Source organism: Echiichthys vipera (assembly GCF_963691815.1).
Source record: "Echiichthys vipera genome assembly, chromosome: 10".
Classification (NCBI taxonomy): domain Eukaryota; kingdom Metazoa; phylum Chordata; class Actinopteri; order Perciformes; family Trachinidae; genus Echiichthys; species Echiichthys vipera.
This window is the reverse complement of record NC_139835.1, coordinates 23,659,105-23,684,035: the sequence shown is the minus strand read 5'-3', so window position 1 is coordinate 23,684,035 and position 24,931 is coordinate 23,659,105. Positions and strand designations below refer to the sequence as shown.

The following is a 24,931-nucleotide window of genomic DNA, read 5'->3' as shown; positions in this document are numbered from 1 at the left end:
TACACTTTGTTTTGCATCAAACACTTTTTCCATGGAAGATTTATGTTGTGTGTCTTTAGTATGTCATTAAAGTACAATGTCAGAAATAGACCAATTACATTTTAGCTAGAAGATGTTCGGTTCAGTTCTCTATTAGAACAAGTTTACTCTCACAGTGTGCTTACAATCAGAGATTTGCACTCTCAAACAAATTATACGGCTAAAGAGAATCACTTGCAACAGTTGGAGGTAAAGCCACTGCAGGCAATATTTTTCAAGCATGCAGAGCTACTTTAATAATATACTGCTTGGATGCAACACATGTCAACATATAAAATCAATGGGTTTCCAATGCATCAATGAAAGAGCAGATTAAGCACTGTGTGCCATGTCTCATAACATCCAGATGAGAATATAGGGACTCATTTGGTACCTGACATGCCCTGGTTAACCAAACCTCGCAGAGGTGTAGTCGGACTCACCGTATGTAGACTGTTGGTATAAAGCCTGCCATTGGCCGCCTATTTTAGACAGCCTTCCCTTCCACTATCGCCGCTATCTATTTTGCAAGAGCACAAAAATGTTTTTTTCCCCTTCAACAAAATGATAAGTGGTGCAGAAGGACTTTTTTTCCAGTGCTTACACAGCACTGTGGAGGTAGGTCTGGCAATGTGAGGTCACCCTTTCACTGTGGTCCAGCTCCAAGTGGGAGCATAGGTGAAAAACACACAGGCCTGTGGTTTACACTGTGCAGGCTTGGACTAACTACTGCTGGCTTGATTACAGCCCAACAGAGATGAGTTAGGTCAGTGTTTTTATTTGTGCAGGCAATGAGAGAGCTTCACTGAGGATGTAAATGAGTATCCCAAACTGTTACAATTAAACTAAAAAACAGTGTCTAGCAAACATTATGGCTTGCCTGTTGTCATGGATAAACCAATCAAGTGACAGAGTTTTAAATGCCAGAATGGCTGCACCTTATGCATAACTGATTAAGGCAGACCAAAAACCTTTTATGTTTATAAACGTAAGGATCAAAGTTGTATTTCTAGTTGAGGAAGTTAAACTTGATACCAGACCTTTAAACAAGGGAACACACACAATGAGACATTCCATGCATATGAATACTTTGCTAGCATCTCCTCTTGTTAAAACTTTTTTTTATTTTCCTTGCATATAAAACATAATAAACTGTACTTGAGTAAGCTGATGTGTGTGTCATTTCATTTTAACCTTCACATCAAATTGGTGATGCCACGGGTCTTTCCTCAGGCTTTACACAATGTACCCGTGTCATATCTACAGCTAAGAATAGATTTTAAATACATGCCATTCACTAAAACACAGAGCAAAGACTTGTGTCCTCAAAAGTTCCTCACACAGTAGCATAATAAGAATGCCTGTATTAGAAAAAGGAAATACCTGGCAAATAATCAAACCATTAACAATCCTGCAGCAGGGTGTTGTACTGTACATGGCAGCAGTGTACTGGAAGAATAACCCATGCATTCCACGTGGCCCACCTTGCACGTGTTGCTAGCTAGCTGGCTGCCAAACCAGTTTTTGTTGCCTAATAATGCTGAATGATGTATGTCCAAGATGCCTTTCTGACTGCTGCAAACATTTGGATGCCAGTTGAGACCAGACACCTCTAAAGTGTGTCTGCCTCAAACGTGTTGCCTCTTCAGCTTTCACCAGTAGACAAACAAAACTGCACATACCACAGGAAACATGATCCAACACAGGCGTATGTGAAATCAATGCATAACGTCAGCATGACTGGGTATCTGTTTGTGAACATTATTTGTGAAGGCTTCCTTTGTTCATTGGGAAAAAACATAATAACACGGGCGAGTGTAAGACTTAAGCTTGACTTACAGTAGAGCAGGTGAATAATCATGTTGGCACAACCCCCAATACATGATTCATATTGCATATAAACACACCAAAAAAACATGCATTAAGCATTCACTCACTCTCACACAGTCATACACAGTCATACACAGTCATACACAGGCGCACAGACACACACAGACACACAGACACACACACAGACACACACACACACACACACACACACAGGCATACAGTATCAGTGCCACTGGGGTAAGCCTCTGAGTGTGTCTTCACACATGACACTATGACCTTAACTGCTTTTCAGCAAAGACTTAAAAACATGACATGACAGCATGTCCATCACTGCCACGTTCCTGATTTTGGACTGTTTACCACATTTCGGTTTATTACTCAAGAGTGGCATGCTGATCAGCATGTAAATGTGCTGACTCGATATTGTGCCTATTCAGTTGTTGTTGTCACACTATAGTCACCAGAGAGATGTCTGATCCCCTGAAGAGGAAAGCACACTGATAGATTAACTGCCAAAAATCCAGGGTGCTCTGTTTGTCATTCCCATTGACCAGTGGCCTAAATACTTAATACCAAAGCAAACATGTTTGGACCATTGGACTAATCTACTGTGTTAGAGATTAAATGACATAGTTATCACCTAAGAGAAATTGCAATTCAGGCTTTGCAGGACATGCCTCCGTCTTGTGTTTACACCTTGAAGCTAGATTCAGCCCATCATAGCATTTAAACAAGTGGACCTCACTGTAAATCCTGACATCATAGATTTACTGTTAAGGAGCATCATGACTTTTACATTATAATACTTTTGGAATATCATAAAAACATAAGATTGGTATTGTTTAAATTGGACTTTTCAGCAGTATGAGGTCCCTAAAACCTCACTCCTTAAGTGCCTATAGCAATATTCCAGACATAATCTTTATTATTTGAGTGATTTTACTACTGATACCATTATTTTCTTTCAGTATTTTTGTATATTTTTTTATATTTTGTATTATTCTCAGTCTATTGTTATTTGCCATGGTACTGTGTGTACTTCTCTCTTCATGTGATAACTGTGTTTGTGTCAGGACATGGGTAAAAGCATTTAGACATGCTTACCTTGTTGGGGTCGCCGGCCTTGAAGACGTGACAGGACATCTCAGACTCGGGGTTGTCGGGCTGGCCCCGCATGAGATAGGCAAAATAGGTGAGGTCATTGCTGTTGTGAATGAAGCGAGAGATGAGCTGTGCTTTGTGCTCAAATATAAAGACCGAAGAGTTGTTGCTGCTGGACGGGACGCATCGGACGAAGGGGGGGTTGAGGACCAGCTGAACTTCTCTCGGCTGCACCACGGGGCCGCAGTCACCTTTCTCACCCTTCCTGCGGATCTCCGCCACCAGCCACGGCAGCATGGGCAAGGTGGTGCGCCTGTCGAGCGAGGACCAGCCGATGTAAGTCAGGGCGAACCTCCTGTCCGACTTCGGAGGACTGTTCTCCCTCTCATCGTGACTCTCCATGTCGACCCAGCAGACTTTCGGCCGAAGCTCGTTGACAGCGACGAGGGACTAAAAACTACTTTCAAAAATGATGCAGATCTGTACCATTCCCTGCAACCAATAGCGTAGTTGTGGTTAGTTTGCAACTGTTTCCATGTCCACATCCACTGCAAAAGTTCATACAACGAAACGATGATTCTCTACGTGCACAACATGTGCTCGCCCTGACGATCAGCTGCAACACTCCATGTTTTCACAAATGTCTCCGATGGACTGTTTTCCTTCTTGGATTTCAAGTAAATTCACTTATAAGGTCATGGATTTGTAGCTTGCTTCTCTGCTCTGGTGCTCCACTGTTTGCATGGGCAGTGACTCAAATGGTAAACAGTCCTGTACTGTACTGTCCCAACCAAGCTTGCTTGCTTACTTGCTAAAACGTGGCTTTGGATGGCTCCTGTGTAAACACAAGTCGCCCTGAGAAATCTGATTTCTTTGACGCGGTGCTCCTGAGCGCATAAATGGGGCGGCGCATTGATACAGTCCCAACCCTAAAACCCTATTACATATTGCCTAAGCTTAGTCGGCGCGATTGCATTCTTTTTCAAATAAAATACATACATTGATGCTTGTTTATCGCCTTAATGCAGTGTCCCGAATGTGCTCCTTTCTTCCACAACGCCTTGGAGGCGGAGCGGCTGTGCGCCTTGACGGCCCGCCCAACCATCCCATGTGCCGGAGGAGTGGGCAGGGCAGAGCCGCCGTGTAAAACGTGACAGGACGGAGCTCCACCTTTCTCCACAGTGCATAATAACTGGAAAGCCTCTTCATGGTAGTGGGGAAAGTGTATCTAGCCCCCGCGGCAGTAGTCCTCCGGGCTCTACTCTGTTTGTTGTTGTAACCCTACCTATACTGCCTGCACCTGGTAAAAATGAGCATGAGTTGTGAGGACGAGACTTGGCTAAATACTATATGTTGGCATCATAATGCAATACTTCTCCAAGGCAGTTCACAACTGTTTACAAGCAGGCTTTACTGATTCATAGTCTTGCAGAGCTGTAATCAAATCGGATATGGTTTCCGCACAGGAGGAGTTCCCATCTACCAAATGCCATGATTCCAAGCACTCCACCTATCCCCAAAATAGAAGCTGTGCCATATATAACCTCATCACTGAGGCAGTATCCACTAGAGCTCTGCAGCCTACCAGACCCCACAGGACCAGTCCTGGAATATTGTGTATTCACATTTGAACCGTAGCTGACTTTTATTACAGGGCAACCCAACAAATAGCCAGACACCAGACCCCCATTTGATGAAATCATATGATTGTATTTTATTTTGAGGGTTGACATTTTATTGAATTGACTGTCAATGCATTGTAGTGGAAATGTAAACTAATGACATGTGATCATAAAACCACACACCAGTTAATTAAAGTATCTCTTATCTACCAGCAGACCCTAGGCATCCCACCAGAAATCCTACTGAGAGTCAGAATTATCTCTCTGTGGATGGAGTCAGATGGTAAACTGCCACTTATTTACAGCAGCCAATTGATTGAATGTATAGTTGTTGTTTTACTATGATTTGCTCTTAGCTGTGAAGTTTGGATCAAATAACCATGCAATGAAGGTTTACATTTAATGAATGTTTATTGCATCACTGTTGTATGGCATCAAAGAAAGGACGGACCAAAGTAGAAAAAAGTCAAAGGTATCTTTAGAACCACACAATATGCATTTCAGCATTAGCAGGGAAAAACACAAACAGCAAAAGTCTTCATAATTTAGACATTAACAAAAAGCAAGAGGAATGTAACATATCACGTGGACCATTTCACTTCACAAGCTTGTCAAACTAAAAACTCTTCTGAAAAGTAGATATGACATTTTAACCACTAAACGGAACTATATTGTCTACAGGATGTTGAATAGTGGGCTGACCAAAATATCTCATAGATATACATAGATATAACCATGTAAGCAGCAACTGTGGCCACTGTGGTGTTTTTTTATTCTGCACAGTTTTAGTTTAGAGGTAAACTGAAGTGCAAGTGCAAGCTAGGATTAATATAAACCATAACTTTGTTAAGACAGTTTGTAACAAATTAGGCACAATTTAAATATTAGTCAGGGTTTTGCATTATTAGCAGTGTATATATACACTCAGTTACCAGTTGATTTGGTACACCAAGCTAAAACTAATGCAGTTAATCCAAATGTAAATTTAGGGAGGTTATAATGTAAAAAAACAAGTGTTTCTATTATTTTGTCCACCGTACCACTGAAGGTAGACTAAATAACAAAAGCACCTCTCTGTTTAATGCAATATAGTTCAACAACACCTGCCTAGAACAGTTTAAACCAAATACTGAACATTGTAACCCTTGTTAAGGTAGGCTGTATCGTGTATTAGACCGCATGTTTCCTTAATATTTGGATAAGTTAATAAGAAGTACACTTAAGTCCTTGCATGCAAATTGAAGACAGATATGTTGAGCAGGAGGTCCTAAAGGTAAATAATTCAGGAGCTTACGCAATCGGTGGAAAAGTGGAAGTGCAAAGCAGACAATTGATATTTGCAGTAATTCATAACCACATTTTGAGACAGCCTGAAAACACACACCTGTATCAAGCTGTTCTTCCGTTAGTAACATGTAAACTGGGGTGTAATAACAACAACATAGGTGTGCTTGCAACCATCACACAGTCTCCATAACAGCTGCCATCTCCTTGAACTGCTTGTGAAAGTTCTGCAGAGGACAGAAAATCGTCAGAAAATCAAGCCTGTAATAAATGACACCGACAACACTGCATTCAACATCAACACATGCATACCTGGAACTGTGGAATGGTCATCTCAAAAGACCTCTGACAAAGCTGTCCAGAGGGCTCTACGAACTTCAGCAGTAGCGTCACATACGGGGAGTTGAGAGATCGGCAGGTGTCGGAGCTCACTGCCATGCCAAGCTTCCACTGCATGTCCACTAACTAGAAAGATATGGCAAAAACAACAACTAAGTCCCATTGGCCTTGAATATTGGCAAGTTCTGTGTTCAGGTCATCAGAGAATGATTGAAATTGAGACTTGGTCATACCCGACTGATGCTGAGCATGGCCTGGACCTCCTGCTGAGCATGGACCAATGCACCATGTTCACTCCACAGCCTTTGCAGCACCTGAAGGGAAGCTTTGGACCACTTGTTACTGCCATCTTCCAGCCTTGACACAAGGTCAGCCCCAGAGAGGTTGCTCTTCCCAGCTGACCTGATGATACAAATGGTAACTAGACACACCTTACAGTACAACACAGTGCTTCTTTATGTATGGTCTAGTCCAGGGGTGTCAAAGTGATCCAGTAGAGGGCTGTGTGGCTGCATGTTTTCATTCCAACCAAGCAAGAACACACCTGACTCGACTTACTCAATCACCTGAACTGTCTTCACACAGTTGGTTTGTTGGACCAGGTGTGTTTTTGATTGGTTGGAATAAAAACCTGCAGCCACACGGCCCTTTACTGGATCAGTCTGACACCCTTGGTCTAGTCTCTTTGCAGGAAACATAACCCAAGATAAAATATGTTAAATTGAAGCCAATGCTATCATTCTTTTATCAGGGAGATTAGGATCCAACATGCAAATACATCAAACTGGACAAACATATCAACACGTTGGGTCTTGATCAATAATATAGGAATAAATGTGGGACACATTCTCCAGTTACCAAATAACAAACCACATACAGAGGCGCAAATAAAAATGTATTAAGGATACCTGAATGTCAACAAGAGGAATCTGATCATGTTCTGCAGAGCGTCATGATCAAGTCTGACCCCAGCTCTATGAAATCTCTGCCCAGAAAAAAAAAAAAACAAGTAATGAAAGAGGAACTTGGGAAATGGGTTACTATAAGTTAAAAAAATATTGTAAGGAAATGCTGACTCACATCAGAAATTTCAGCTGAATCCACTCCTCTAGTTTGCCCTTTAAGATAAGTCAGAATGTGCTGACACTGTGGAGATTAAACAATTAGAATTACAGTATATCAGACTCAGAAATACTTGTCATAATTAATTTTTTTTTTACAAAACTCCAGATATACAAACAAATATTATACAGACTAAACATTTATTAGAAAAGACTCAAATTTGAATTTACAGAACTGAATATTTACAGAAATTAATATTTCATATTGAACTTAATTTAATTATATTTTTCTACAGAAACACCATCACTTCCCTGTGCAGACCTTGTGCAGAGCTGCTATTAGCCCTACAATGCACACCATTGTGTTGCATTTACCATTCAATTGTTAATGCCACAGAGGTTTGCTCCCTGACAACTTACTGCTATTTCAACTCTTATTAGGTGAAGTGTGAAGGTGCATGTTGCCGTCATCGTGTGTGACTTGTGTGGTGCTTCTCTTCGTTTATGAAGGACTATGCTACATGCTTAGTTACCTATTTTTAAAATTGTAACATGTTTTCAGCCTGCAAGGGGATAAACAATAGCCTGGAAACCAGATGAACCTGCCAAACTCATGTTTCAATTGTTCTGGCAGAAACCAAGCATTATAATAAGCAATAATAATAATAATATAATAATAATTAGCATTTGAAATGAATCTGGTGATGCAAAGCTAGATATGCAATACAACTAGAGATAGAATAGAATAGAATATAATAGAATAGAATTACTTTAATGATCCCAGACTGGGAAATTATTTTGTAACAGCAGCAGAGGGTCAGCAAATAAACACTTTGTACATAACTTAAATAGAATCCAATATATACATAGTGTATATATATAGTGCACAGTGTGCTATAAACAATAAACACTAATAATATAAACAACAAACCAGTAGAGAGAGCAGAGTTCTCTGTCGCGCAGAGGTGAGAGAGTTATTATATACAGTGATGGATTGTGGCAGGAAAGATTTCCTTTATCTGTTGCTACGACAGCGAAGCTGAAGCAGCCTTCTGGAGAAGGTGCTCCGCTGTCTGACCAGTGTGAGTTGGAGAGGGTGGAGAGGATTATCCATGATGGATAACAGTTTTTTCAGTGTACAGTGTTCAGTGTATGGATTATACTCACTGTTTCAGCCAGCAGATCTGGAGAAAGCCTACAGATGATGTCCACAGTGCTGTTTACACCTGAAGAACAGAAGTGAAGTAAGTCACAGTGTTATAGGAGTCTGACTGTGGTAATCATGGTACCACCGTGCTCACCTTTTAAAAGCCGGCAAGCAACTTCAGCTGCAATAGCATTTATTCTGTAAATGATGTATTTAAAATAAAACTGTTACAGATATGAGCACATTGTTAGCCTATTGTTATGAGTTTTCTTTTACCTGAGGTAAAATCTAAATCCCTAAATAAATCCTTTTTTTCTCAGACCTTTATTTAGTAAACAGACAAAACATAACATCAGGACATGGATGAAGAAAGGACACAGGGGGGATAATAAGCAGGGTTAACACATGAAGTAGATACAGGAAAAATCGATTTCCCCAAGGTGCACCTCTGTGAAGTCAAACTAAGCAGCTAAGAGAGAGAAAGAGAACTGTATAAAAAATGGACGTAGCCTCTCCGTCGGGTCCGTTCTCAATGTGATCCAATTGTACTCGCCAACGGGAGTCGCCATCTTGTCAGACTTTGACTCTGCCTCATTTACTCTTACCAAAAAGGGCATTGATGTCACGGGGGTGTACGTCTAGATGACGTATACCTCAGAGGTGAAGTGAGGGCCAGCGGGTAGCTGTCACTCAAGATGCCACCCCATTTTTTTAGTAGAGGGTCTGAAGATAACTATGAGCCTTTCGATTGATATAAAAAAAAAAACATTCAGTGGTGAACTCCTCTTCCTTGGGAGTGAATGGGTGAATATGCTTCTGGGCACAGGACCGCCACTTAAACAGGCGTGTGCTGCAGTACCTGTGGCATCCGATTAGAGCGCGGGGCCTGGGGGACCTGGGTGGGGGCTTGGGAAGGGGCCATTTCCCATTGCCCCACCACTTTACGCCCCTGGCCCAAGAAGATCACAATATGGTCTCTAGCTGGGGTTAAGTTTGGTTCAACTAACGACACAGGGCAAACAATATTGCCTCTGTACACTCGTGCCAACAACGCATATTGAATTGAACTGAATTCTACCAACGGTGAAAGGTGGGACACACCTCCTCCGGCCATACCGTATTAAAAAGTTGATTTCTAATACATCGCCTGGATGGGGCACAATACTTACCCGCGTCTTAGTCACTCTAGTCTAACTATAATCTACTAAGAAACGCTGTATAATGCAAGTTCAAACCATGGTTCAAACCCACCATGTGACTCCTCAGCTGCGGGCATCTTCTCCCTGTCAGGCTGCAGGTTTGGCTTTGGACTTTCTCGCTTGGCAACCTTAAAGACCCCTTAAGCGACTATTCCCAAAAATATATATATTAAGATTCTTCAACAAAAACGCCAAGTAAGAACTATAGTGTGTTCCTGGGCAGAGGAACCCCGACAATAATCCTTTCCTTTCTGTTTTGGTGTGTCTTCTTCTTCTTCTTGAGGTTTACGGCAGTTTGGGGTTATTGTCGGTGCATCACTGCCCCCTTCTGGATGCTGGTCTTCTGCTCTAATGTTTTTCCAATACAATTGATGGTGGGGAAAACCCACAATCCCCTTTCCCTGCAAATATGTATTCCAAGGATTATCTGACGCGAATATGATGATCCAACAATCTGTGTTAAACACGCCATGAGAATATCTTCCACAGTTAGTGGTTAGTAGTGTTTATTATTGTATGATGCCATCCTCATGTCAGTGTTTCCATGCTGAGCCCTGTCAAAAGGACAGTAAGGAATTTCCAATGACAATGACTGTAGCTTTAGAAGACACCCATTTAATTTAACTCTAAAATCTAAAACATGATATGAGCTTCAGTTAAACTCTGAAATGTATTTTTACACACAAAGTGACATTTGTACTCCATCTTCTGCACTCTATAAGGAATCTCTAAATCTAAATCAAGGGTGCCCAATCCTGCTCCTGGAGAGCTACTGCCCTGCATGTTTTAGGTTTCTCCCGGCTCCAACACACCTGACTCTAATGATTATCAAACCTGTGACGAGCTTCAGCTGCTTGATAACGAGGACTCCATTGGACTCAGGTGTGTTGAAGCAGGGAGGAACCTAAAACATGCAGGGCAGTAGGATTGGGCACCCCTGCTCTAAATAGACAGGGGGGGACAATTGCAGCAAGTAAAACAGTTTCAGTATTTTTATGGGTACTTGCCTATTGAACTGAGATTTTTTTTAATGTGAGCCTGTTCTGACTTTGACTCTTCGTCATAACACTTAAGGCACATTTTTACCGCACTCAGGTTTCTGCTCTCTGTTGCAACAGGTAAATCATATTTACTGCTTTTACTCAGAAGGATGCACTGTTTGAGTTGGTTCTTTGACTAGCCATACAATAATTCTCCAGCAGAGGGAGCATTGCACTTATCCTCCAAATTGAATTGAAAGTGTTGATGATAAGATCCTAAGATCCTCTTTTTGGTTGGTTTATGCACTATTTGAACCCTTAAATTATATTCAAACAATATCTGCAAGTAAGCCCAGCGTGAAAGGTAGATCCCCATCAGTTGTGAAGAAAGAAGACAAGGCTCTCCTTTCAACACTCCTCGGTGCCTGCTGCCGTGGTCCTGTGTGTAGGTGTCTGCTGATCGTGGTGGTGCCTGCTGCCGTGGTCCTGCATGACACTTCCTGCTACTACTATAACTATTAGTCATATATAATGTGACTAGTCTTATAAATTTTAACATTTGTAGCCATAAAAACACCATCAGTGGTATGGCTTGCTGTATCGCAGCTGCTATTGCCCCCACTCATCATTGATCATGTTTGCCATAATTATTATCATTTTATTTTCTATTACCTTAGATGTGTGTGTTCCTACTATTCTGCTGTATTAACTGCCATTACATATAAGTCATATTCACATTACTATAGATATTGTTATAGTTACTGTTACTCTTTGGTTGCTTGCATCTCTGGAAGTGTGTCTGTCTCTCTGTCTTTTGTCTGTCTTTGTCTTTCTCTTTCTCTCTCCTTTTCTTCCTCCCCAACCGGTCAAGACAGATGTCCGTCCTCCACAGAGCTGGGTCTGTCCGACGTTCCTGCCTGTTATAGGGAAGGTTTTTGTTGCCACCGTACTCTACAGGGGAATTGTTGGGTCTATGCCTACTCTGTAAAGTGTCCTGAGATAACTTTTGTTATGATTTGGCACCATAAATAAAATTGAATTGAATTGAATTGAACAAGTCCAACATGTCTTAAAACAGCAGGAGGAGATGTTGAAGTTGCTATGGTTCAATTATAGTAGCAGCAAGATGAAGATAGAAACAGTCAGAGATTCTTATGATCAGTCATCTTAGTCAAGTTTTATTGTTACGGTACATACAGTGAACAAAAGTATTCTTTGAAAGAATGTGCCTTTTACAGTGTGTGTAAAAGTATCATGACGTACAACACATCTGAACAGTAGTCAATAGAGTTACTGGTAAATAAGTGAGGATGGTTTGATATACTGTTGGATTCGACTTGAACAGAGTCAATTATGGTTTACTAAGACGACGGACTTACCAAAAATAAAGAGAAACCTTAGCCTTAAAAAGACAACCCAATATCAAGATTAAACTCTACTCTCAGTGGAATGAGCAAAGTATGAACGAAGACAGAATTTGGAGAAAAATAGCTTTAAAATCAGAAGTAGTTAATTATTGCCTGCAGAGAATGTTCACTAGAAATCTTACAAAGTGCCACAGACTAACAATACATATCACATGAATGAATAAGTCATAGATTCACAAAGACCTGTTTGGTTGTCCAACTGACAACTTGTTTGAGACGACTGTGCTTGCTAAGTCAGACACTAATTCTCTACAATTCTTTAAAGCATATATTAGACTCAGAGGGAAGTTAAGGATACACTCAGAAGCATGTTAATCAGTTTGTAGCACATTTGGCTCAGCCACTTTTGTAGCTTCTGTCACCAGTTCGCTGTATTCGAGCCGTGAGCATCTCCTTTGACACCCACTTGCGGTCTTTTGCCAAACCGAGTAAGCACATGAGGTCTATAAAGGCAGTGGTGGGATTGATCCAGATGCCGAGCTCACTGGTGGAATAGTCATAGGGGAATGTGTGATGGTAGTTGTGGAAGCCTTCCCCTGAAAACCAAAAAGAAAAGCTTAGTGTTTCACTGAATGTCAACAAGATTACAGACATGCATGAATGAAAATATCCATGGCAGCAGTTGAGTAACATACTTTAAGACGATTTGAACACATCACAGGATTGAAGTACTACCTTAGAAAATAAGCCTAAGACTCTGCTGCTCACACAGCTAATGTTTTTGATCAAGCTATAGACTGAAATCTGTGGAACTTGGATACATTTTTGTTGTTTTTAAAAATAAATAATAATTATGAAACTCGAAGCACTAAAAACGAGGTGAAAATGAATTGGCAGACAATGTTTTTTCAGATAAGACTGCACTGAAATATAGACATGCCAAGATTGTGCACTCTCATGCATAAGTTACTTTTATTTTAATTCCATTTTGAAGCCAACAATGCTCAATGTTGTTTGCAGTATAATACTAGTATTTATACCCGAGGTAAGGGACACTACAATATGCAAAATTAAGGACAGTGAACACAAATAATAGAGAACATGATGTTTCTTTACCCAGGGCGAAAAAAGCCACAAATGGGTTTTCTGACGGGTTAATGGTCTTGTCATAAGGCCTGTTGCCCCACATGTGTGCAGCACTGTTGACCAGCCAGGTGCTATGGAGCCCCAAAACGTATCTCAGGAGTACACAGATAGAATATGCCACAATCAAGGATTCGCCCCAGAAATACCAGGGCACCAGTGTGGGCACGAGGAAGCAAAGGAGCACCACGGAGAGCTTGTAATGCCTGAAATGAAAGAACAAATAATATCTGTCACTGATCAATTCTCACTTGGCCGTAATTCAATCTGAGGCTGAATTAAATAAAAGAGTTTTTCTTTTTTTTGTCTTACCTCTGGCCAGGCCACATTACATCCACCCTCTTGACATTGACAACAATCAAAAGTGTTTTTATTCCCGTAACTTTAACAACAAATAGTTGCAACATTGAGACTTGTGAATTAATAAATATATGTGGAGGACTCAGACCTGTTTAGTCAACATGTTTGAGCTCCTTTCAGAGAGACAAATTTAACTTAATTAATATTTAAAAGCGACAGCAGTAAATCCAAAGAAAAACTCAGGGTCAGGTCAACGTTTGCTCACCTTTTCTGAAACATAACCACTTTATCTGCCTTCAGGTCTGACAGATCTAGTTTTTTCCCTCTTTCAATGACATCGGGATGCTTGCGACTTAGTAGCCAACCAATATGGGAGAAGAAAAAACCCCGCTTGGCATTGTGGGGGTCTGCGTCCGTCTCGGAGTGCTTGTGGTGGACACGATGGTCCCTCGCCCACTCATATATGTCATTCTGCACTCACAGAGATAGACAGGATTATAAGAGGCGTCCAAAAATAAACATGAAAGTGTCAGATTATCTGATTAAAGGGCTCATATTATGCTCATTTTCAGGTTCATACTTTCTACTAGAATAACGGTTACATGCTTCAAAAATATTTAATTTTTTCTCATACTGTCTGTCTGAATATACCTTTATTCACCCTCTTTCTGAAGCGCCTGATTCTTTTAGCCCTCCCTCTCGAAAAATCCAGTCTGCTGTGATTGGTCAGTATTTCAGGGTCTTCCCATCTGCTCTCTCGGCTTCTCTGCACCATTATTGCAGCCGGGGAATGACTATAACAGCTCTGTAGCAGCAGCACCTTCTTCCTATATAGTATAGTTGTACAGAAGTCCTGACGGCTCATTTAAAAGGCACAGTTTCTGAATACAGACTGTGTGCATTTCTCTGTGAATTGAGCATTTATATACTTTGACAGTATGTACTGTATATTGCATCTTGACCTGATTTATAATAAAAAAGGACATGGAAATCTCCGATTTTACCATATGGGAACTTTAGGGTTAGGCATCTTATGGTAAAACAATAAAACCAAGCTGATTACTTTTATTTTATTGTACCATTTTAATTATTTTTGATAGTAAATGCTGTAACAAGTAAACATGATGGATATAAAGCATAGCTTAAGGTAACGTAGCAGCTACTACGGAATAAATGGAAATAAATTAGAATATTATCTTTTTGTTTTTTGCTTTACCTGAAAGGACATAGAGTTAGCGACAGCGAGGAAGACTCGCAGGGCAAAAGAAGCTTTATAGGATTTGTGGCTCCACAATCTGTGTGCTCCAGCCGTCACCCCAAGATTACAGAGGAAGTAGCACGCTGCAGCTGGAAGAAAGAGAGGTGAAAAGGACAGACATCGTAGGGAAAACTGTCACCAATTAATCAGCCATTCACTACCACTGACATTCACGTATTTCTAATCTGAGACAACTTTAGTTGACAATGAGCCACAGACCTAAACTCTGAAAGACACAATCGATTAGGAGGCTTACAACCACACATCTATGATGAGTTAAGAGTGACTCCTTCTCCATATTTCCCACAGGCATGACCCCTCAAGCTATATGCACTGTTTACTATATACTTACACCATAAAAGAGTTGAAACCGATGCAGAAGAAATGTGAGTCAGTCCATAAAGCGCACCGATATGTAAGAGGGACATCAGTATGACATTTCTCCACACCACCACCACCGGTCTGGACCCTGCTTTCTCTTTATAGGTGTTGTCAAAATCATCCTTCCCCTCCGATGTTCCTGCCGTGGCATCTCCATTAGGTTGCTTGCCAGCATGATAACTTATGGTTTCTGTTTCTGTCATTATGCTGTCAGAAAAAGGGGACATGTTACTCAGTTAAGGTCACAATGTCATAACGCCATATACCGATTCTTGACATATTCCAGTGATGATCGGGATTATGCCGCTGCTGTGTGCGGCTTATAAACGGCAAGCAAGTAAAGTTTATTTATATAGCACCTCCACAGTCAAAGTAGTACAATCAAGTGAAATCAAATACAGTTAAATAATAATAAAGCAAAGATAAAAACACCAGATACAATATACAGGGAAAACACACTTAAGACACAAGTTTAAACATTATATACCTTAAGACCTTAGGCTTATTAGGAGAGTACTCCAAAGCTTAAGGGCAACCAACTGGAAGGCACAATCTCCCTGAATATTAAAACGTGTCCGAGGTAAACTTAAAAAGCCCTGGGCAGAGGAACTAAGTGCTCAACTTGTGGTATGACATTGCAGAAGATGACTGATACACTGTGGAGCCTGGTCATGTAAGTCTATACAAGTGAGCAGCATATGGAGAATATAATTGGTAGTGTCATACGCCCAAGAGGGTAATATCCCCCGGCTATGGGGCCTCCCCTCACCTTTTCTGATTTTCTTATAAGCAGCTGCCGCACTGCAGGGTATTTACTGAGTTTGTCATTGTCTTTAGTGTTGTTTCCCTTGTCAACTGTGACAGTCTATAAGTAGACCAAACATGATGTGACTAAACATAATCCTAGTCTCCACACATGGAATCAGCTGCTGGCTATTTACTGAGACTTTCACAAGTTCTGTAACTTGCTCACTGTTTCACAATGATCTTGTCTCCTTTACAGTAATTGTGCAAGATTAATATAGACTATATGCAGGCTGTATACCTTGTTGGTAAAAGTTGTTGGGGCTATATGCAGCAGAAAAAGGTGTATCTGTAGTTTACAAAGGGTGCTGCCAACTTCTGTGCCTCTATGCCATCCATATTTTAATTCACAGTTAATATTTTCCTTAAAAGAAGAAGAAGAATTACTTTATTGATCCCGCAACGGGGAAATTGAATTTTTTCACTCTTATTATTAATCATTTTACACACACACAGTCCCAAACAGGACCTACACATGCAATTAAGGATAGATGTTAGAGCGAGGGGGCTGCCAGTGACCGGCGCCCTAAACAGTTGGGGGTTTGGTGCCTTGCTCAACAGCGCCCAGGAGATGAACTGGCACCTCTCCAGCCACCAGTCCACACTCCATACATGGTCCACATCGGGACTTGAACCAGTGACCCTACGGTTCCCAGCCAAGTCACCTATGGACTGAACTACTGCCGCCCCCAAAAAAGACTGTTTATTTCATTTAATTGTAGGGATGCAGTGATCCGATACTGATTCAAATAGCTGGATCGGTCACAACGGGATTGATTCCTTCAATTCAAGCCTATGTTTATATACTATGTATATTATAGGCTGGAATTTGAAGTTTTGTCCAATTCGTTGCTGCATTTGAAAGGCTTACACTTGTATGGTAATTCCGGTTAATTTGAAAGATTGTGTGACTTATTCATTTTCTAACAATTTAGTACCTTTATAACTCACTTATATACTTATACTTAACTTAACGTATATAAATAAAAGTGTAGTTCTTAAAGTGGTATTTCAGTAAAATACTATTGCTATCAAATCCTAATACAAATAAAAATTAAAAAAAAGGTAATTTCTCGCCCAGGTTGAGCTGACTCACCGAATGCTCTCCAACTGCTTTTCCCTACAGAGGAAGGTCCCACATCTGCAGGAGATCAAGGTGCTGTGAGATGAAGGTTAAGATTAAAGAAAAATTGAGTGTAAAGGACACCGTTAAGTGTTACTTAAGCCCTCTTATTGCTCTGTCTGATGATTGGTCGGTTGGGAAAATGTTACCTCCGGCTGGAAATGTCATATGGCTGTTTGTTTAACTGATGTTTACCTAAACAAAGTGTTTGATCTGTAACGGCTACAGAGTTTTTCTCTCAAGTATAGAAGAAAATGGACATTGCCATTTTGTTATTATTCAGCTAATAATACATAATAATTAGACACAAAACAGCAGTAACTCAGAACCATATTTCAACACAAGGACAGTACTTAAAGGGGAACTAAATTGGAATTCCAATATGTTATTTCCATGGCTTAGGAAGGGTCAATCAATATTTTTCTCAACATGAGCTCCTCTCTCTCAAAGCCAGACACCAGAGTGGTAAGTCTCAGACTTGTGATGTCATCAAGCATAAAGTCTGGAGCCGCTCCACAGACCATGAAGGGGAGATTGGTTTTCTTTGTTTTCTGTTGTTTAATTCCCATATGACTTTTATCCTAATGTACGGTTCCCAGTTCTGAGACAGAAAATGTCCCTATATACTCAAAACATATATGAATGTTGAAAATGGGCATAGGTCGCCTTTAAAAACTTTAAGGATTGGTGAGAGGCGGAATAGGTGAAAAATTGAGACCCTCCCAAGCTTTTTTTATATTTTCCTTGGATGTCACATTAACATTGAAGAAATCTTTAAAAAAAATACAATTATGGGAAACATAAAGAGATAAAATACAAGCACTCTTGAAGTTTTAGTAAACAGCTGCTACATGAAACGAAAGGAAACACTTATGTAATGCTTACACTAATGCACGACTCATGATGAGTCACTATGACATGTGATCAGTTCACATTTATCAATTAAGCATGTGCTCAGTCTCTTTTTAATCAGAACAGTACTCATATAAATATGAAGCTATTTTTTTCCCCTCTTATATGTCAAGTGGTACCTTCTAGATTCGATTTCACTTCTTTCAACAGCAGCAACAAACGGATATCATAATAACACCAACAATGTTGTAGCATGAATGCAGCAACATATACATGTCTGACTACATCCGTCAACAATTTTGATTATCAACAATAGATCAGCAGAGAAAAAAAACCCTGAAACAATGTGTATAATATATGACATATACTGATCAAACACTGTGAGGATATTTGGTTAACATCTTTTAAACAAACAGCCATTGACTGTTCAGAGACGGAGGCATCAGTTTCACCATCGACCAATTGGGGGACGGAGCAATAAGGACTTAAAGGTATAGTATGTAGAAAGTAGTGCTTGCTGTTAGTTAACACACAGAAGAAGAAGAAGAAGGTTTCCTTTATTAGTCCCGCGAATGGGGAAAATTCAATTGTCACTCTATTATTTTTTCATTTTACACACTCACGGGCCCAAAATAAACACACATGCTCAGACAGGACCTATATACATACAACTAATGGAGAGATGTTAGAGCGAGAGGGCTGCCAGTGACCGGCGCCCCGAGCAGTTGGGGGTTTGGTGCCTTCAACAGCCCTCCGGTTCCAAGCCCAGTCACATATGGACTGAGCTACTACCGCCCTAAAGATTTCTTGGCAGCTTTCCAAGCCTGTTATTATATAGGACGGACAGGAAATGGTTTGAGAGAAAGAGGGGTAGACATGCAAAGGGCCGCAGGTAGGAGTTGAACCCACGGCCGCTGCATCTTCGGCCTCTTTACATGGGGTGAATGCTCTAACCACTGTTCCCCCGGCCACCTGCATTCAGAGTCAATGTTCATTCTATGCTCATTCTATTTCTATGGATAAAGTAACATTCTATCTTCAAGCCAAGGTTGTCTTGATGATGTAGGATCATCCTGCATAAACGGGGGAGCCTCTTAGAAACATTACTTACACTCATTAACAGTGAACAATATTCAGGGGATTAATGTGAAGAATGTTTATGCGTCACAAATCGCTGTATTGATGCTGATGTTGATGCTCATGTTGCCAAATTTTGGCTTGATTTTAGTTGTCATTTACAACATTATAATCAGAAAAAAAAATGAATTTTAAAGTCCACAAACACTCACTCACTGTGTTTTGCTTATTCTTTCTTCACCTGGATGTTTGACCTTCATTGCGCAGAATGATGCAGAGTTTGACAATAGAAGGCTGTTTTTATTTTATACGTTCATCTACTCAAGATGGAGGTTTTCTCTCTCATTTGAACATTTACGATGACACACACACACACACACACACACACACACACACACACACACACTATAATGATTACATAATTAGGCCTATTGCGTTGTAGCAACTGCTTTTCTTTATTGTCCTTGTCCTCTCTAACATGTATAAATAGAGATTGTACTTTCCAGTTACAATATTTAACACTGAATGTGATGAAACGGGAATCTGTTTTGATTATAGACTCTAAATCTTTGAAGCAACAGGTGGTCCTCAGAGTTACTGCATGGAGTCTGCCAAAATTGTTTGATAATCTTTCCAATCTTTTTTTTTTTTTCAAATATATCTGAAAATATCCACTAACATGAATGCAGCATGTTATAAGCAAAGATACATCTGTGAATAAATAAATAAATGCATTTCCACAACGTTCATGATAGGTTTACTGGCTTATAGGCAAGGTAGCCACTAAGGTCGCTCTGCACAGGTACAACTGAGCTGAAGGATTCAATGTGCCTTCTTAGTGTATGTTTAACATTAACATATAATGCATAAATACACAAATGTGTTAATAATGATCATTGTTATAGCTTAGTATTGTATGTAAGTGTATAGGCTTTAGGTCACCCTAGCTGTTAGGCCCAATTATTATTAATAATATGAAACTAAATGTAATACAATATTTGTGATAGGGGGCCCCTGCTTCGCCTCTCCTTCAGCTAGGGCTGACCTTGGCATTAAAAACCGTTGAAGACCTCTTTACTTTGATTTGGATATAGTCGTTCAAGGGGCGACTGTGGCTTAGTGACAGACTGGGTCGTCCTCCATTTGGGTCCACATGTCGAAATGTCCTTGGGCAAGACACTGAAGCCTGAATTGCTCCCTGTGCTGCGCATGAGTGTATAAATGTAGTGTGAATGGTTAGCTTAGATGGTCTGTAGATGTCCACTGCAATCAGTGTCAATGTCTGTGTGAATGGGTGAATATGACAAACACTGTGAAAGCGCCTTGAGTAGTCAGAAGACTAGAAAGGCGCTTTATAAGTACAAGTCCATTTACGAGCAGCATCCAGCAGCAGACCCGGAGCACAAGCCCTACTATTTACCATTACGAACAGCAGCGCCCCTTTCTGGCGACTGTTAGGGCTACACACTTTGAATTGAGCCGATTCCCTGATTTGGGAGCATTTTTGTTTTTTGCAATAATAATAATAATAAGAAGAAATAGATGTTGAATATTGGAAAAGTCGACCAACATTGACATACAGTAGGAAATCTGCACTGGATCATACTAACGGGAGTGAATGTATCTCTGAAGCACGCCGATGAGGCTGCTGGACTGATCCACTGTTGGGCTGATGTGGGGGAGCACATAACAAAAATCATTTTGCAGATAAATAACCACGACATACCTATCAACAGTAGAAACATAATGTTATACATAATTGATAAATGTCACCTGGCTGTTCATATCGTAAAGTAGTGGGTGTGATGTCTTATAGTTTACATGAAAGCAACTAACTCCCCCCCTGCGCGTCACCTAAATGTCAAGTCGCACTTTTCTGACGCGGAAGCAATTTCCAGCTGTCAGACAGATTTTGGAAAATCAGTTTCAGCTCTCGGTTAAAGGGAACTTTTAAAACAGTTGACGTTTCTTCAAAATGGCAAGTCCACGCTGGTTGCCTTTGGAGTCGAATCCAGAAGTACGTGTTGTTGATATTTCTACAAACTCTATAGTTTTTAATCGAAGTCATTCATTCACAAATGTGAAGGCTAATCGCTAACTAGCAGTTAGAACAAAAGCAGAAGCTGATGTGGCTGCTTTGCTAAATCCAAAGGCAATTTTATTAACATTTTTATTTGTGTCTTCTCATTTCAGGTCATGACAAAAGTGAGTAATTTCTTCTGATTTTAATGTATCACTTGATGGGTCTGAATAATAGGCGACAGAGCGACTTGCAGAGGGACAAGGCCCAACTTACCCTGTAGCGATGCTACAGCCAACATGCATTAACAGAAGTCAAGGGTAGCATTTTGTAATTGTGTGTCCATGAATATATTTTATAAAGTAGTCTTGGCTCTTTCCACGACCTTTATACATAAAACAGAATCGCAGCTTAGTTAAGATAAGGTAATTCTTTATTAGTCCCACAGTGGGGAAACTACAGTGCTGCAGCAGCAAAAGAGGATAGTGCAAATAACAAAAGCACCAATAACAGATGCAAAACACAAAGTATTATAGTAGCCTATGTATACAGCAAAAAAATAATGACTGTTAAAAATAGCTAAAAACAGTCAAAAAAAGTGTGTGTGTGTGTGTGTGTGTGTGTGTGTGTGTGTGTGTGTGTGTGTGTGTGTGTGTGTGTGTGTGTGTGTGTGTGTGTGTGTGTGTGTGTGTGTGTGTGTGTGTGTGTGTGTGTGTGTGTGTGTGTGTGTGTGTGTGTGTGTGTGTGTGTGTGTGAACATCCACCTGTCAATGTAGCCTCTGGACAGTCCGCAGTGAAGATATCAGGAGGTTGTCTTAGTCTATAGGTGTAAGGCCAGTTCATCTCGATCATTTTGTATTGTTCACAGGAACTATGTAGTTTGGTGCAAAGTATGAGAGAAAAGTAATTGTTTACTTGGTAAATTTTCGATTAATTTAAATCGATTGCATGTGTAACGATTCAGTCACTTCACAGCACGTCAGCTGTACACAATAAATGGGGAAATGTATCTTCAGGCAACTATCCAATTTAAGAAGTTTGTCAGTGATACTTAACTTAGGGGCAACTTTTGAGAAATATGTATCAGCTAAAATGTATACACATTAAAAGGCAAAAGGCAAGGCCTTTATTACAGAAACATCAGATTATTGTATTGTATTTTATAGCTGCAACTGCATGTAGTTTTACATTTTTTGTCATGTCACATGTGCATTCTAGTCTTTTTGGTCGGTTGTAGGTCAGTTGTTTCTGATGTTAATAAGCAGCCAGCTATTAAATACAACTTTACTTTGAGTTAAAAATGTCTGCCAGATAGTCTTAGTTCAGATTTACATCTCTGTATGCATACAAATGTACTCTCATTTTTTGTGTAGTTCGTCAATTGCTTAGGTATGAAACCAACCTGGCAATTTGGAGATGTATACGGATTGGAGCCAGAGCTTCTCGGCATGGTACCAAAACCAGTGTGCGCAGTGCTACTTCTCTTCCCAGTGACAGAGAAGGTACTTATTATTTTTGCAACATCTTTGGTGTAAATTTGTATCGCATGCTTATCAACCATAATGAATGTCTCCACATTAAGCATGGCATGTTGTAACTTACACATTCTATACATGTACTGGCTCATGTCCATGCCATAAGGTACAATGTTCAACAGAGATTTCTCTTATGTCCTCCTTCTGTCCAGTATGAGGCATTCAAGCAAGAAGAGGAAGAGAAACTCAAGGGTCAGGGACAGGAGGTCTCTCCTGACGTCTACTTCATCAAGCAAACAATTGGGAACGCCTGTGGGACAATAGGATTGATTCATGCCGTGGCAAACAACCAGGCACATCTGGACTTTGGTGATTATTTATTCTGTTTGTGTAATTTTGCAAAAAAACAAGATACCCATGTTTTCAACTTGAGAGCAACACCTCAAGACGGTTTTATGAGTGCAGAGTTGATTGTGTGTGTGGGTCGGTTAAAAATTCTGTGAGTTGACAAAATAACACTTTTTAGCATTGGGTTTTTTTTCTCAGCCAGTTTGGTATCACTTAGTTTTGTCATAATAACTACAATGCATTGCTTTATCTCGCATTACAACAGCAGTGTGTTTCCGCGTCACCCAGTGTTTTCTGTTGATTTCACTGAATGTTGTCCTTTCTCCTCAGAGGCTGATTCTGCCCTTAAGAAGTTTATTGAAAAAACCTCAAAAATGACCCCAGAGGAAAGGGCTGTCTTCTTGGAAAACGACGAGGTAAGAAAACACTAAAAACAATATCTTTGCTCACGGATAGGTTGACGAGGTGGTCAGTTCAGCATAGTTTTGTTTTTTTGTCCTTTATCTTGCACAGCAACCGAATTCTCACGATAACACGAGATCACATGAGATTGGCGTTCACACGTCACACAAATATCCATCTTGTCAGGCTCCAAGTAATGCGTTTGTGCTTTGACCAGAAAGTCCCCCGGCAAATCTGCTTCCTTTAAAAAGCTACTGGCTTCAATACCCTCAAAATGAACCACTGCTTACACTGCAAATCATTGGCTTTTTTTCCTCTCACTGTTTCAGAGTATACGTGTTACACATGAATCCAGTGCACAGGAGGGACAGACTGAGGTTTGTATTGGGTTTTAACAGATTTATGTTGTCTGAGGGTGCTTCTGACTGAAATAAAACCACTCAATTTGTGTTGAAAAAGAATGTGTTTAACTCAAAAGCACCCTGTGTTTCTTTCCCATCTGTTTTAGGCCCCAAGTTTAGATGAGAAAGTGAATCTGCATTTTATAGCTTTTGTGAATGTCGGAGGACAGTTGTATGAACTAGGTGAGTTAACCGCTGCTGGAGTATGCGTGTATATCAAAAATATTGAGTAGCATTTGTCTCATTGTTAACGATAATTGCAATCACAAGCAAACCTCCTGATGAACTGTATTTTTTACAATCACAGATGGCCGGAAGCCTTTCCCTATTGTTCATGGAAAAACTTCAGAAGATACTTTCCTCGAGGTAAGACATCAAAGAATAGAACAGACAAATTGTCATTAAAAAATATCTTCTCAAGTTGAGTTGCCGTTTTCTGATGTGTTCGATTGCACCGCAGGACGCTGCCGAGGTTTGTAAGGTCTTCATGGCTCGCGACCCTCAGGAAATGCGCTTCACCATCATAACCCTCTCCAAAGATTCATACTGAGGGAACTCCCGTGTGTCCGAAGAAAACAAAGAAAACATTACTGCCAAACATTCTCAAGTGCTGACTTTATTGGAAATTGTAATTTGTTGTTTTCAAAATACTTGCGCAGAAAAATATTGAAATGTCAGGGATATCATTCTGAAGTAATGTTCCACTATCGTTATATAGCACTTATTACGTCTTGGATAACATCCTAAGGGAGTTAGAGTGCTGTTGACTAAAAGTATTTCTTGTTTAGATCAAAATCTTCCAATTTGCCACTGCTGAACCATCTCGATACCTGTAATACAGATATCAGCTGTGCTACCTTGACACTGCACTATAGTTGTTTACACGGCGTGTTTGGCAATTAAGAAAGAAATGTTCTTCTTAGCGGAAGGAGATCAACTTCTTTTTTTTACTCTGGGTTCAATGTAGTGCTTTGTTTTTGACCATGTCATGGTCAAAACCAGCTGAAGAAACAATGTTTTGCAAGGCTTTAAATTCAGGCATAGCTTTGAAAAAAACAGATAGCTGCTGATGCTGTTGTATGCAGTAACGATGTTCTGAAAAGATTATCAGAAGAAAACAAAACCTCTGTCCTGTAAGTGAGGCTAACTGAAAAATGCAGACTGTACATCCCTGTGGAAGGTGCCTACATTTTTGTAATGAGAATTAGAAATTCTGACAAATAAAAGGCAAATTTATTAAACATTTCTCTTGTGTATCTTTTTTTTTAACACATTTCTTTGATGGGTTTACTGTCTGATGTGTGCAACTTGATTAGGCCTACTGGAGATAATTAAAAGATATATTTTGTCACACTGCAATTGCAATTATGAAACATATCATTACTACTATTAAATCATC

At 40.2% G+C, this 24,931-nt stretch overlaps 4 protein-coding genes across 9 annotated transcripts in view; 1 reads left to right on the top strand and 3 right to left on the bottom strand.

The window, feature by feature from the left end:
• tbc1d4 (TBC1 domain family, member 4) overlaps positions 1–4,018 on the bottom strand; it is a 28,528-nt gene extending 24,510 nt beyond the window's left edge. For all 6 annotated transcript variants that reach the window (XM_083921521.1, XM_083921522.1, XM_083921525.1 and 3 more), the window contains exon 1: positions 2,953–4,018. In XM_083921521.1, the coding sequence (XP_083777647.1) occupies positions 2,953–3,351 (399 nt within the window). In that variant the 5' untranslated portion in view covers positions 3,352–4,018. The remainder of the gene's footprint in view (positions 1–2,952) is intronic.
• A 974-nt stretch (positions 4,019–4,992) lies between these two features.
• Positions 4,993–9,853, bottom strand: commd6 (COMM domain containing 6). The gene is made up of 7 exons (XM_083921548.1): positions 9,654–9,853; positions 8,423–8,481; positions 7,275–7,340; positions 7,103–7,179; positions 6,428–6,596; positions 6,168–6,320; positions 4,993–6,082 (listed from the first exon to the last, which is right to left on the bottom strand). The coding sequence occupies exons 1-7, from the start codon at positions 9,676–9,678 to the stop codon at positions 6,032–6,034; spliced, it is 600 nt and encodes a 199-aa protein (XP_083777674.1). The 5' UTR covers positions 9,679–9,853; the 3' UTR covers positions 4,993–6,031.
• A 2,491-nt stretch (positions 9,854–12,344) lies between these two features.
• LOC310952455 (acyl-CoA desaturase-like) lies at positions 12,345–15,233 on the bottom strand (the record flags this gene model as incomplete). Its single annotated transcript, XM_083921071.1, has 5 exons — positions 12,345–12,544; positions 13,065–13,297; positions 13,657–13,862; positions 14,608–14,738; positions 15,002–15,233. The coding sequence occupies 5 exons, from the start codon at positions 15,231–15,233 to the stop codon at positions 12,345–12,347; spliced, it is 1,002 nt and encodes a 333-aa protein (XP_083777197.1).
• A 5,554-nt stretch (positions 15,234–20,787) lies between these two features.
• On the top strand, positions 20,788–24,711 carry uchl3 (ubiquitin carboxyl-terminal esterase L3 (ubiquitin thiolesterase)). The gene is made up of 9 exons (XM_083921732.1): positions 20,788–20,903; positions 21,080–21,091; positions 22,280–22,408; positions 22,594–22,750; positions 23,060–23,145; positions 23,461–23,508; positions 23,640–23,715; positions 23,840–23,898; positions 23,993–24,711. The coding sequence occupies exons 1-9, from the start codon at positions 20,862–20,864 to the stop codon at positions 24,080–24,082; spliced, it is 699 nt and encodes a 232-aa protein (XP_083777858.1). The 5' UTR covers positions 20,788–20,861; the 3' UTR covers positions 24,083–24,711.
• Positions 24,712–24,931: the final 220 nt, after the last annotated feature.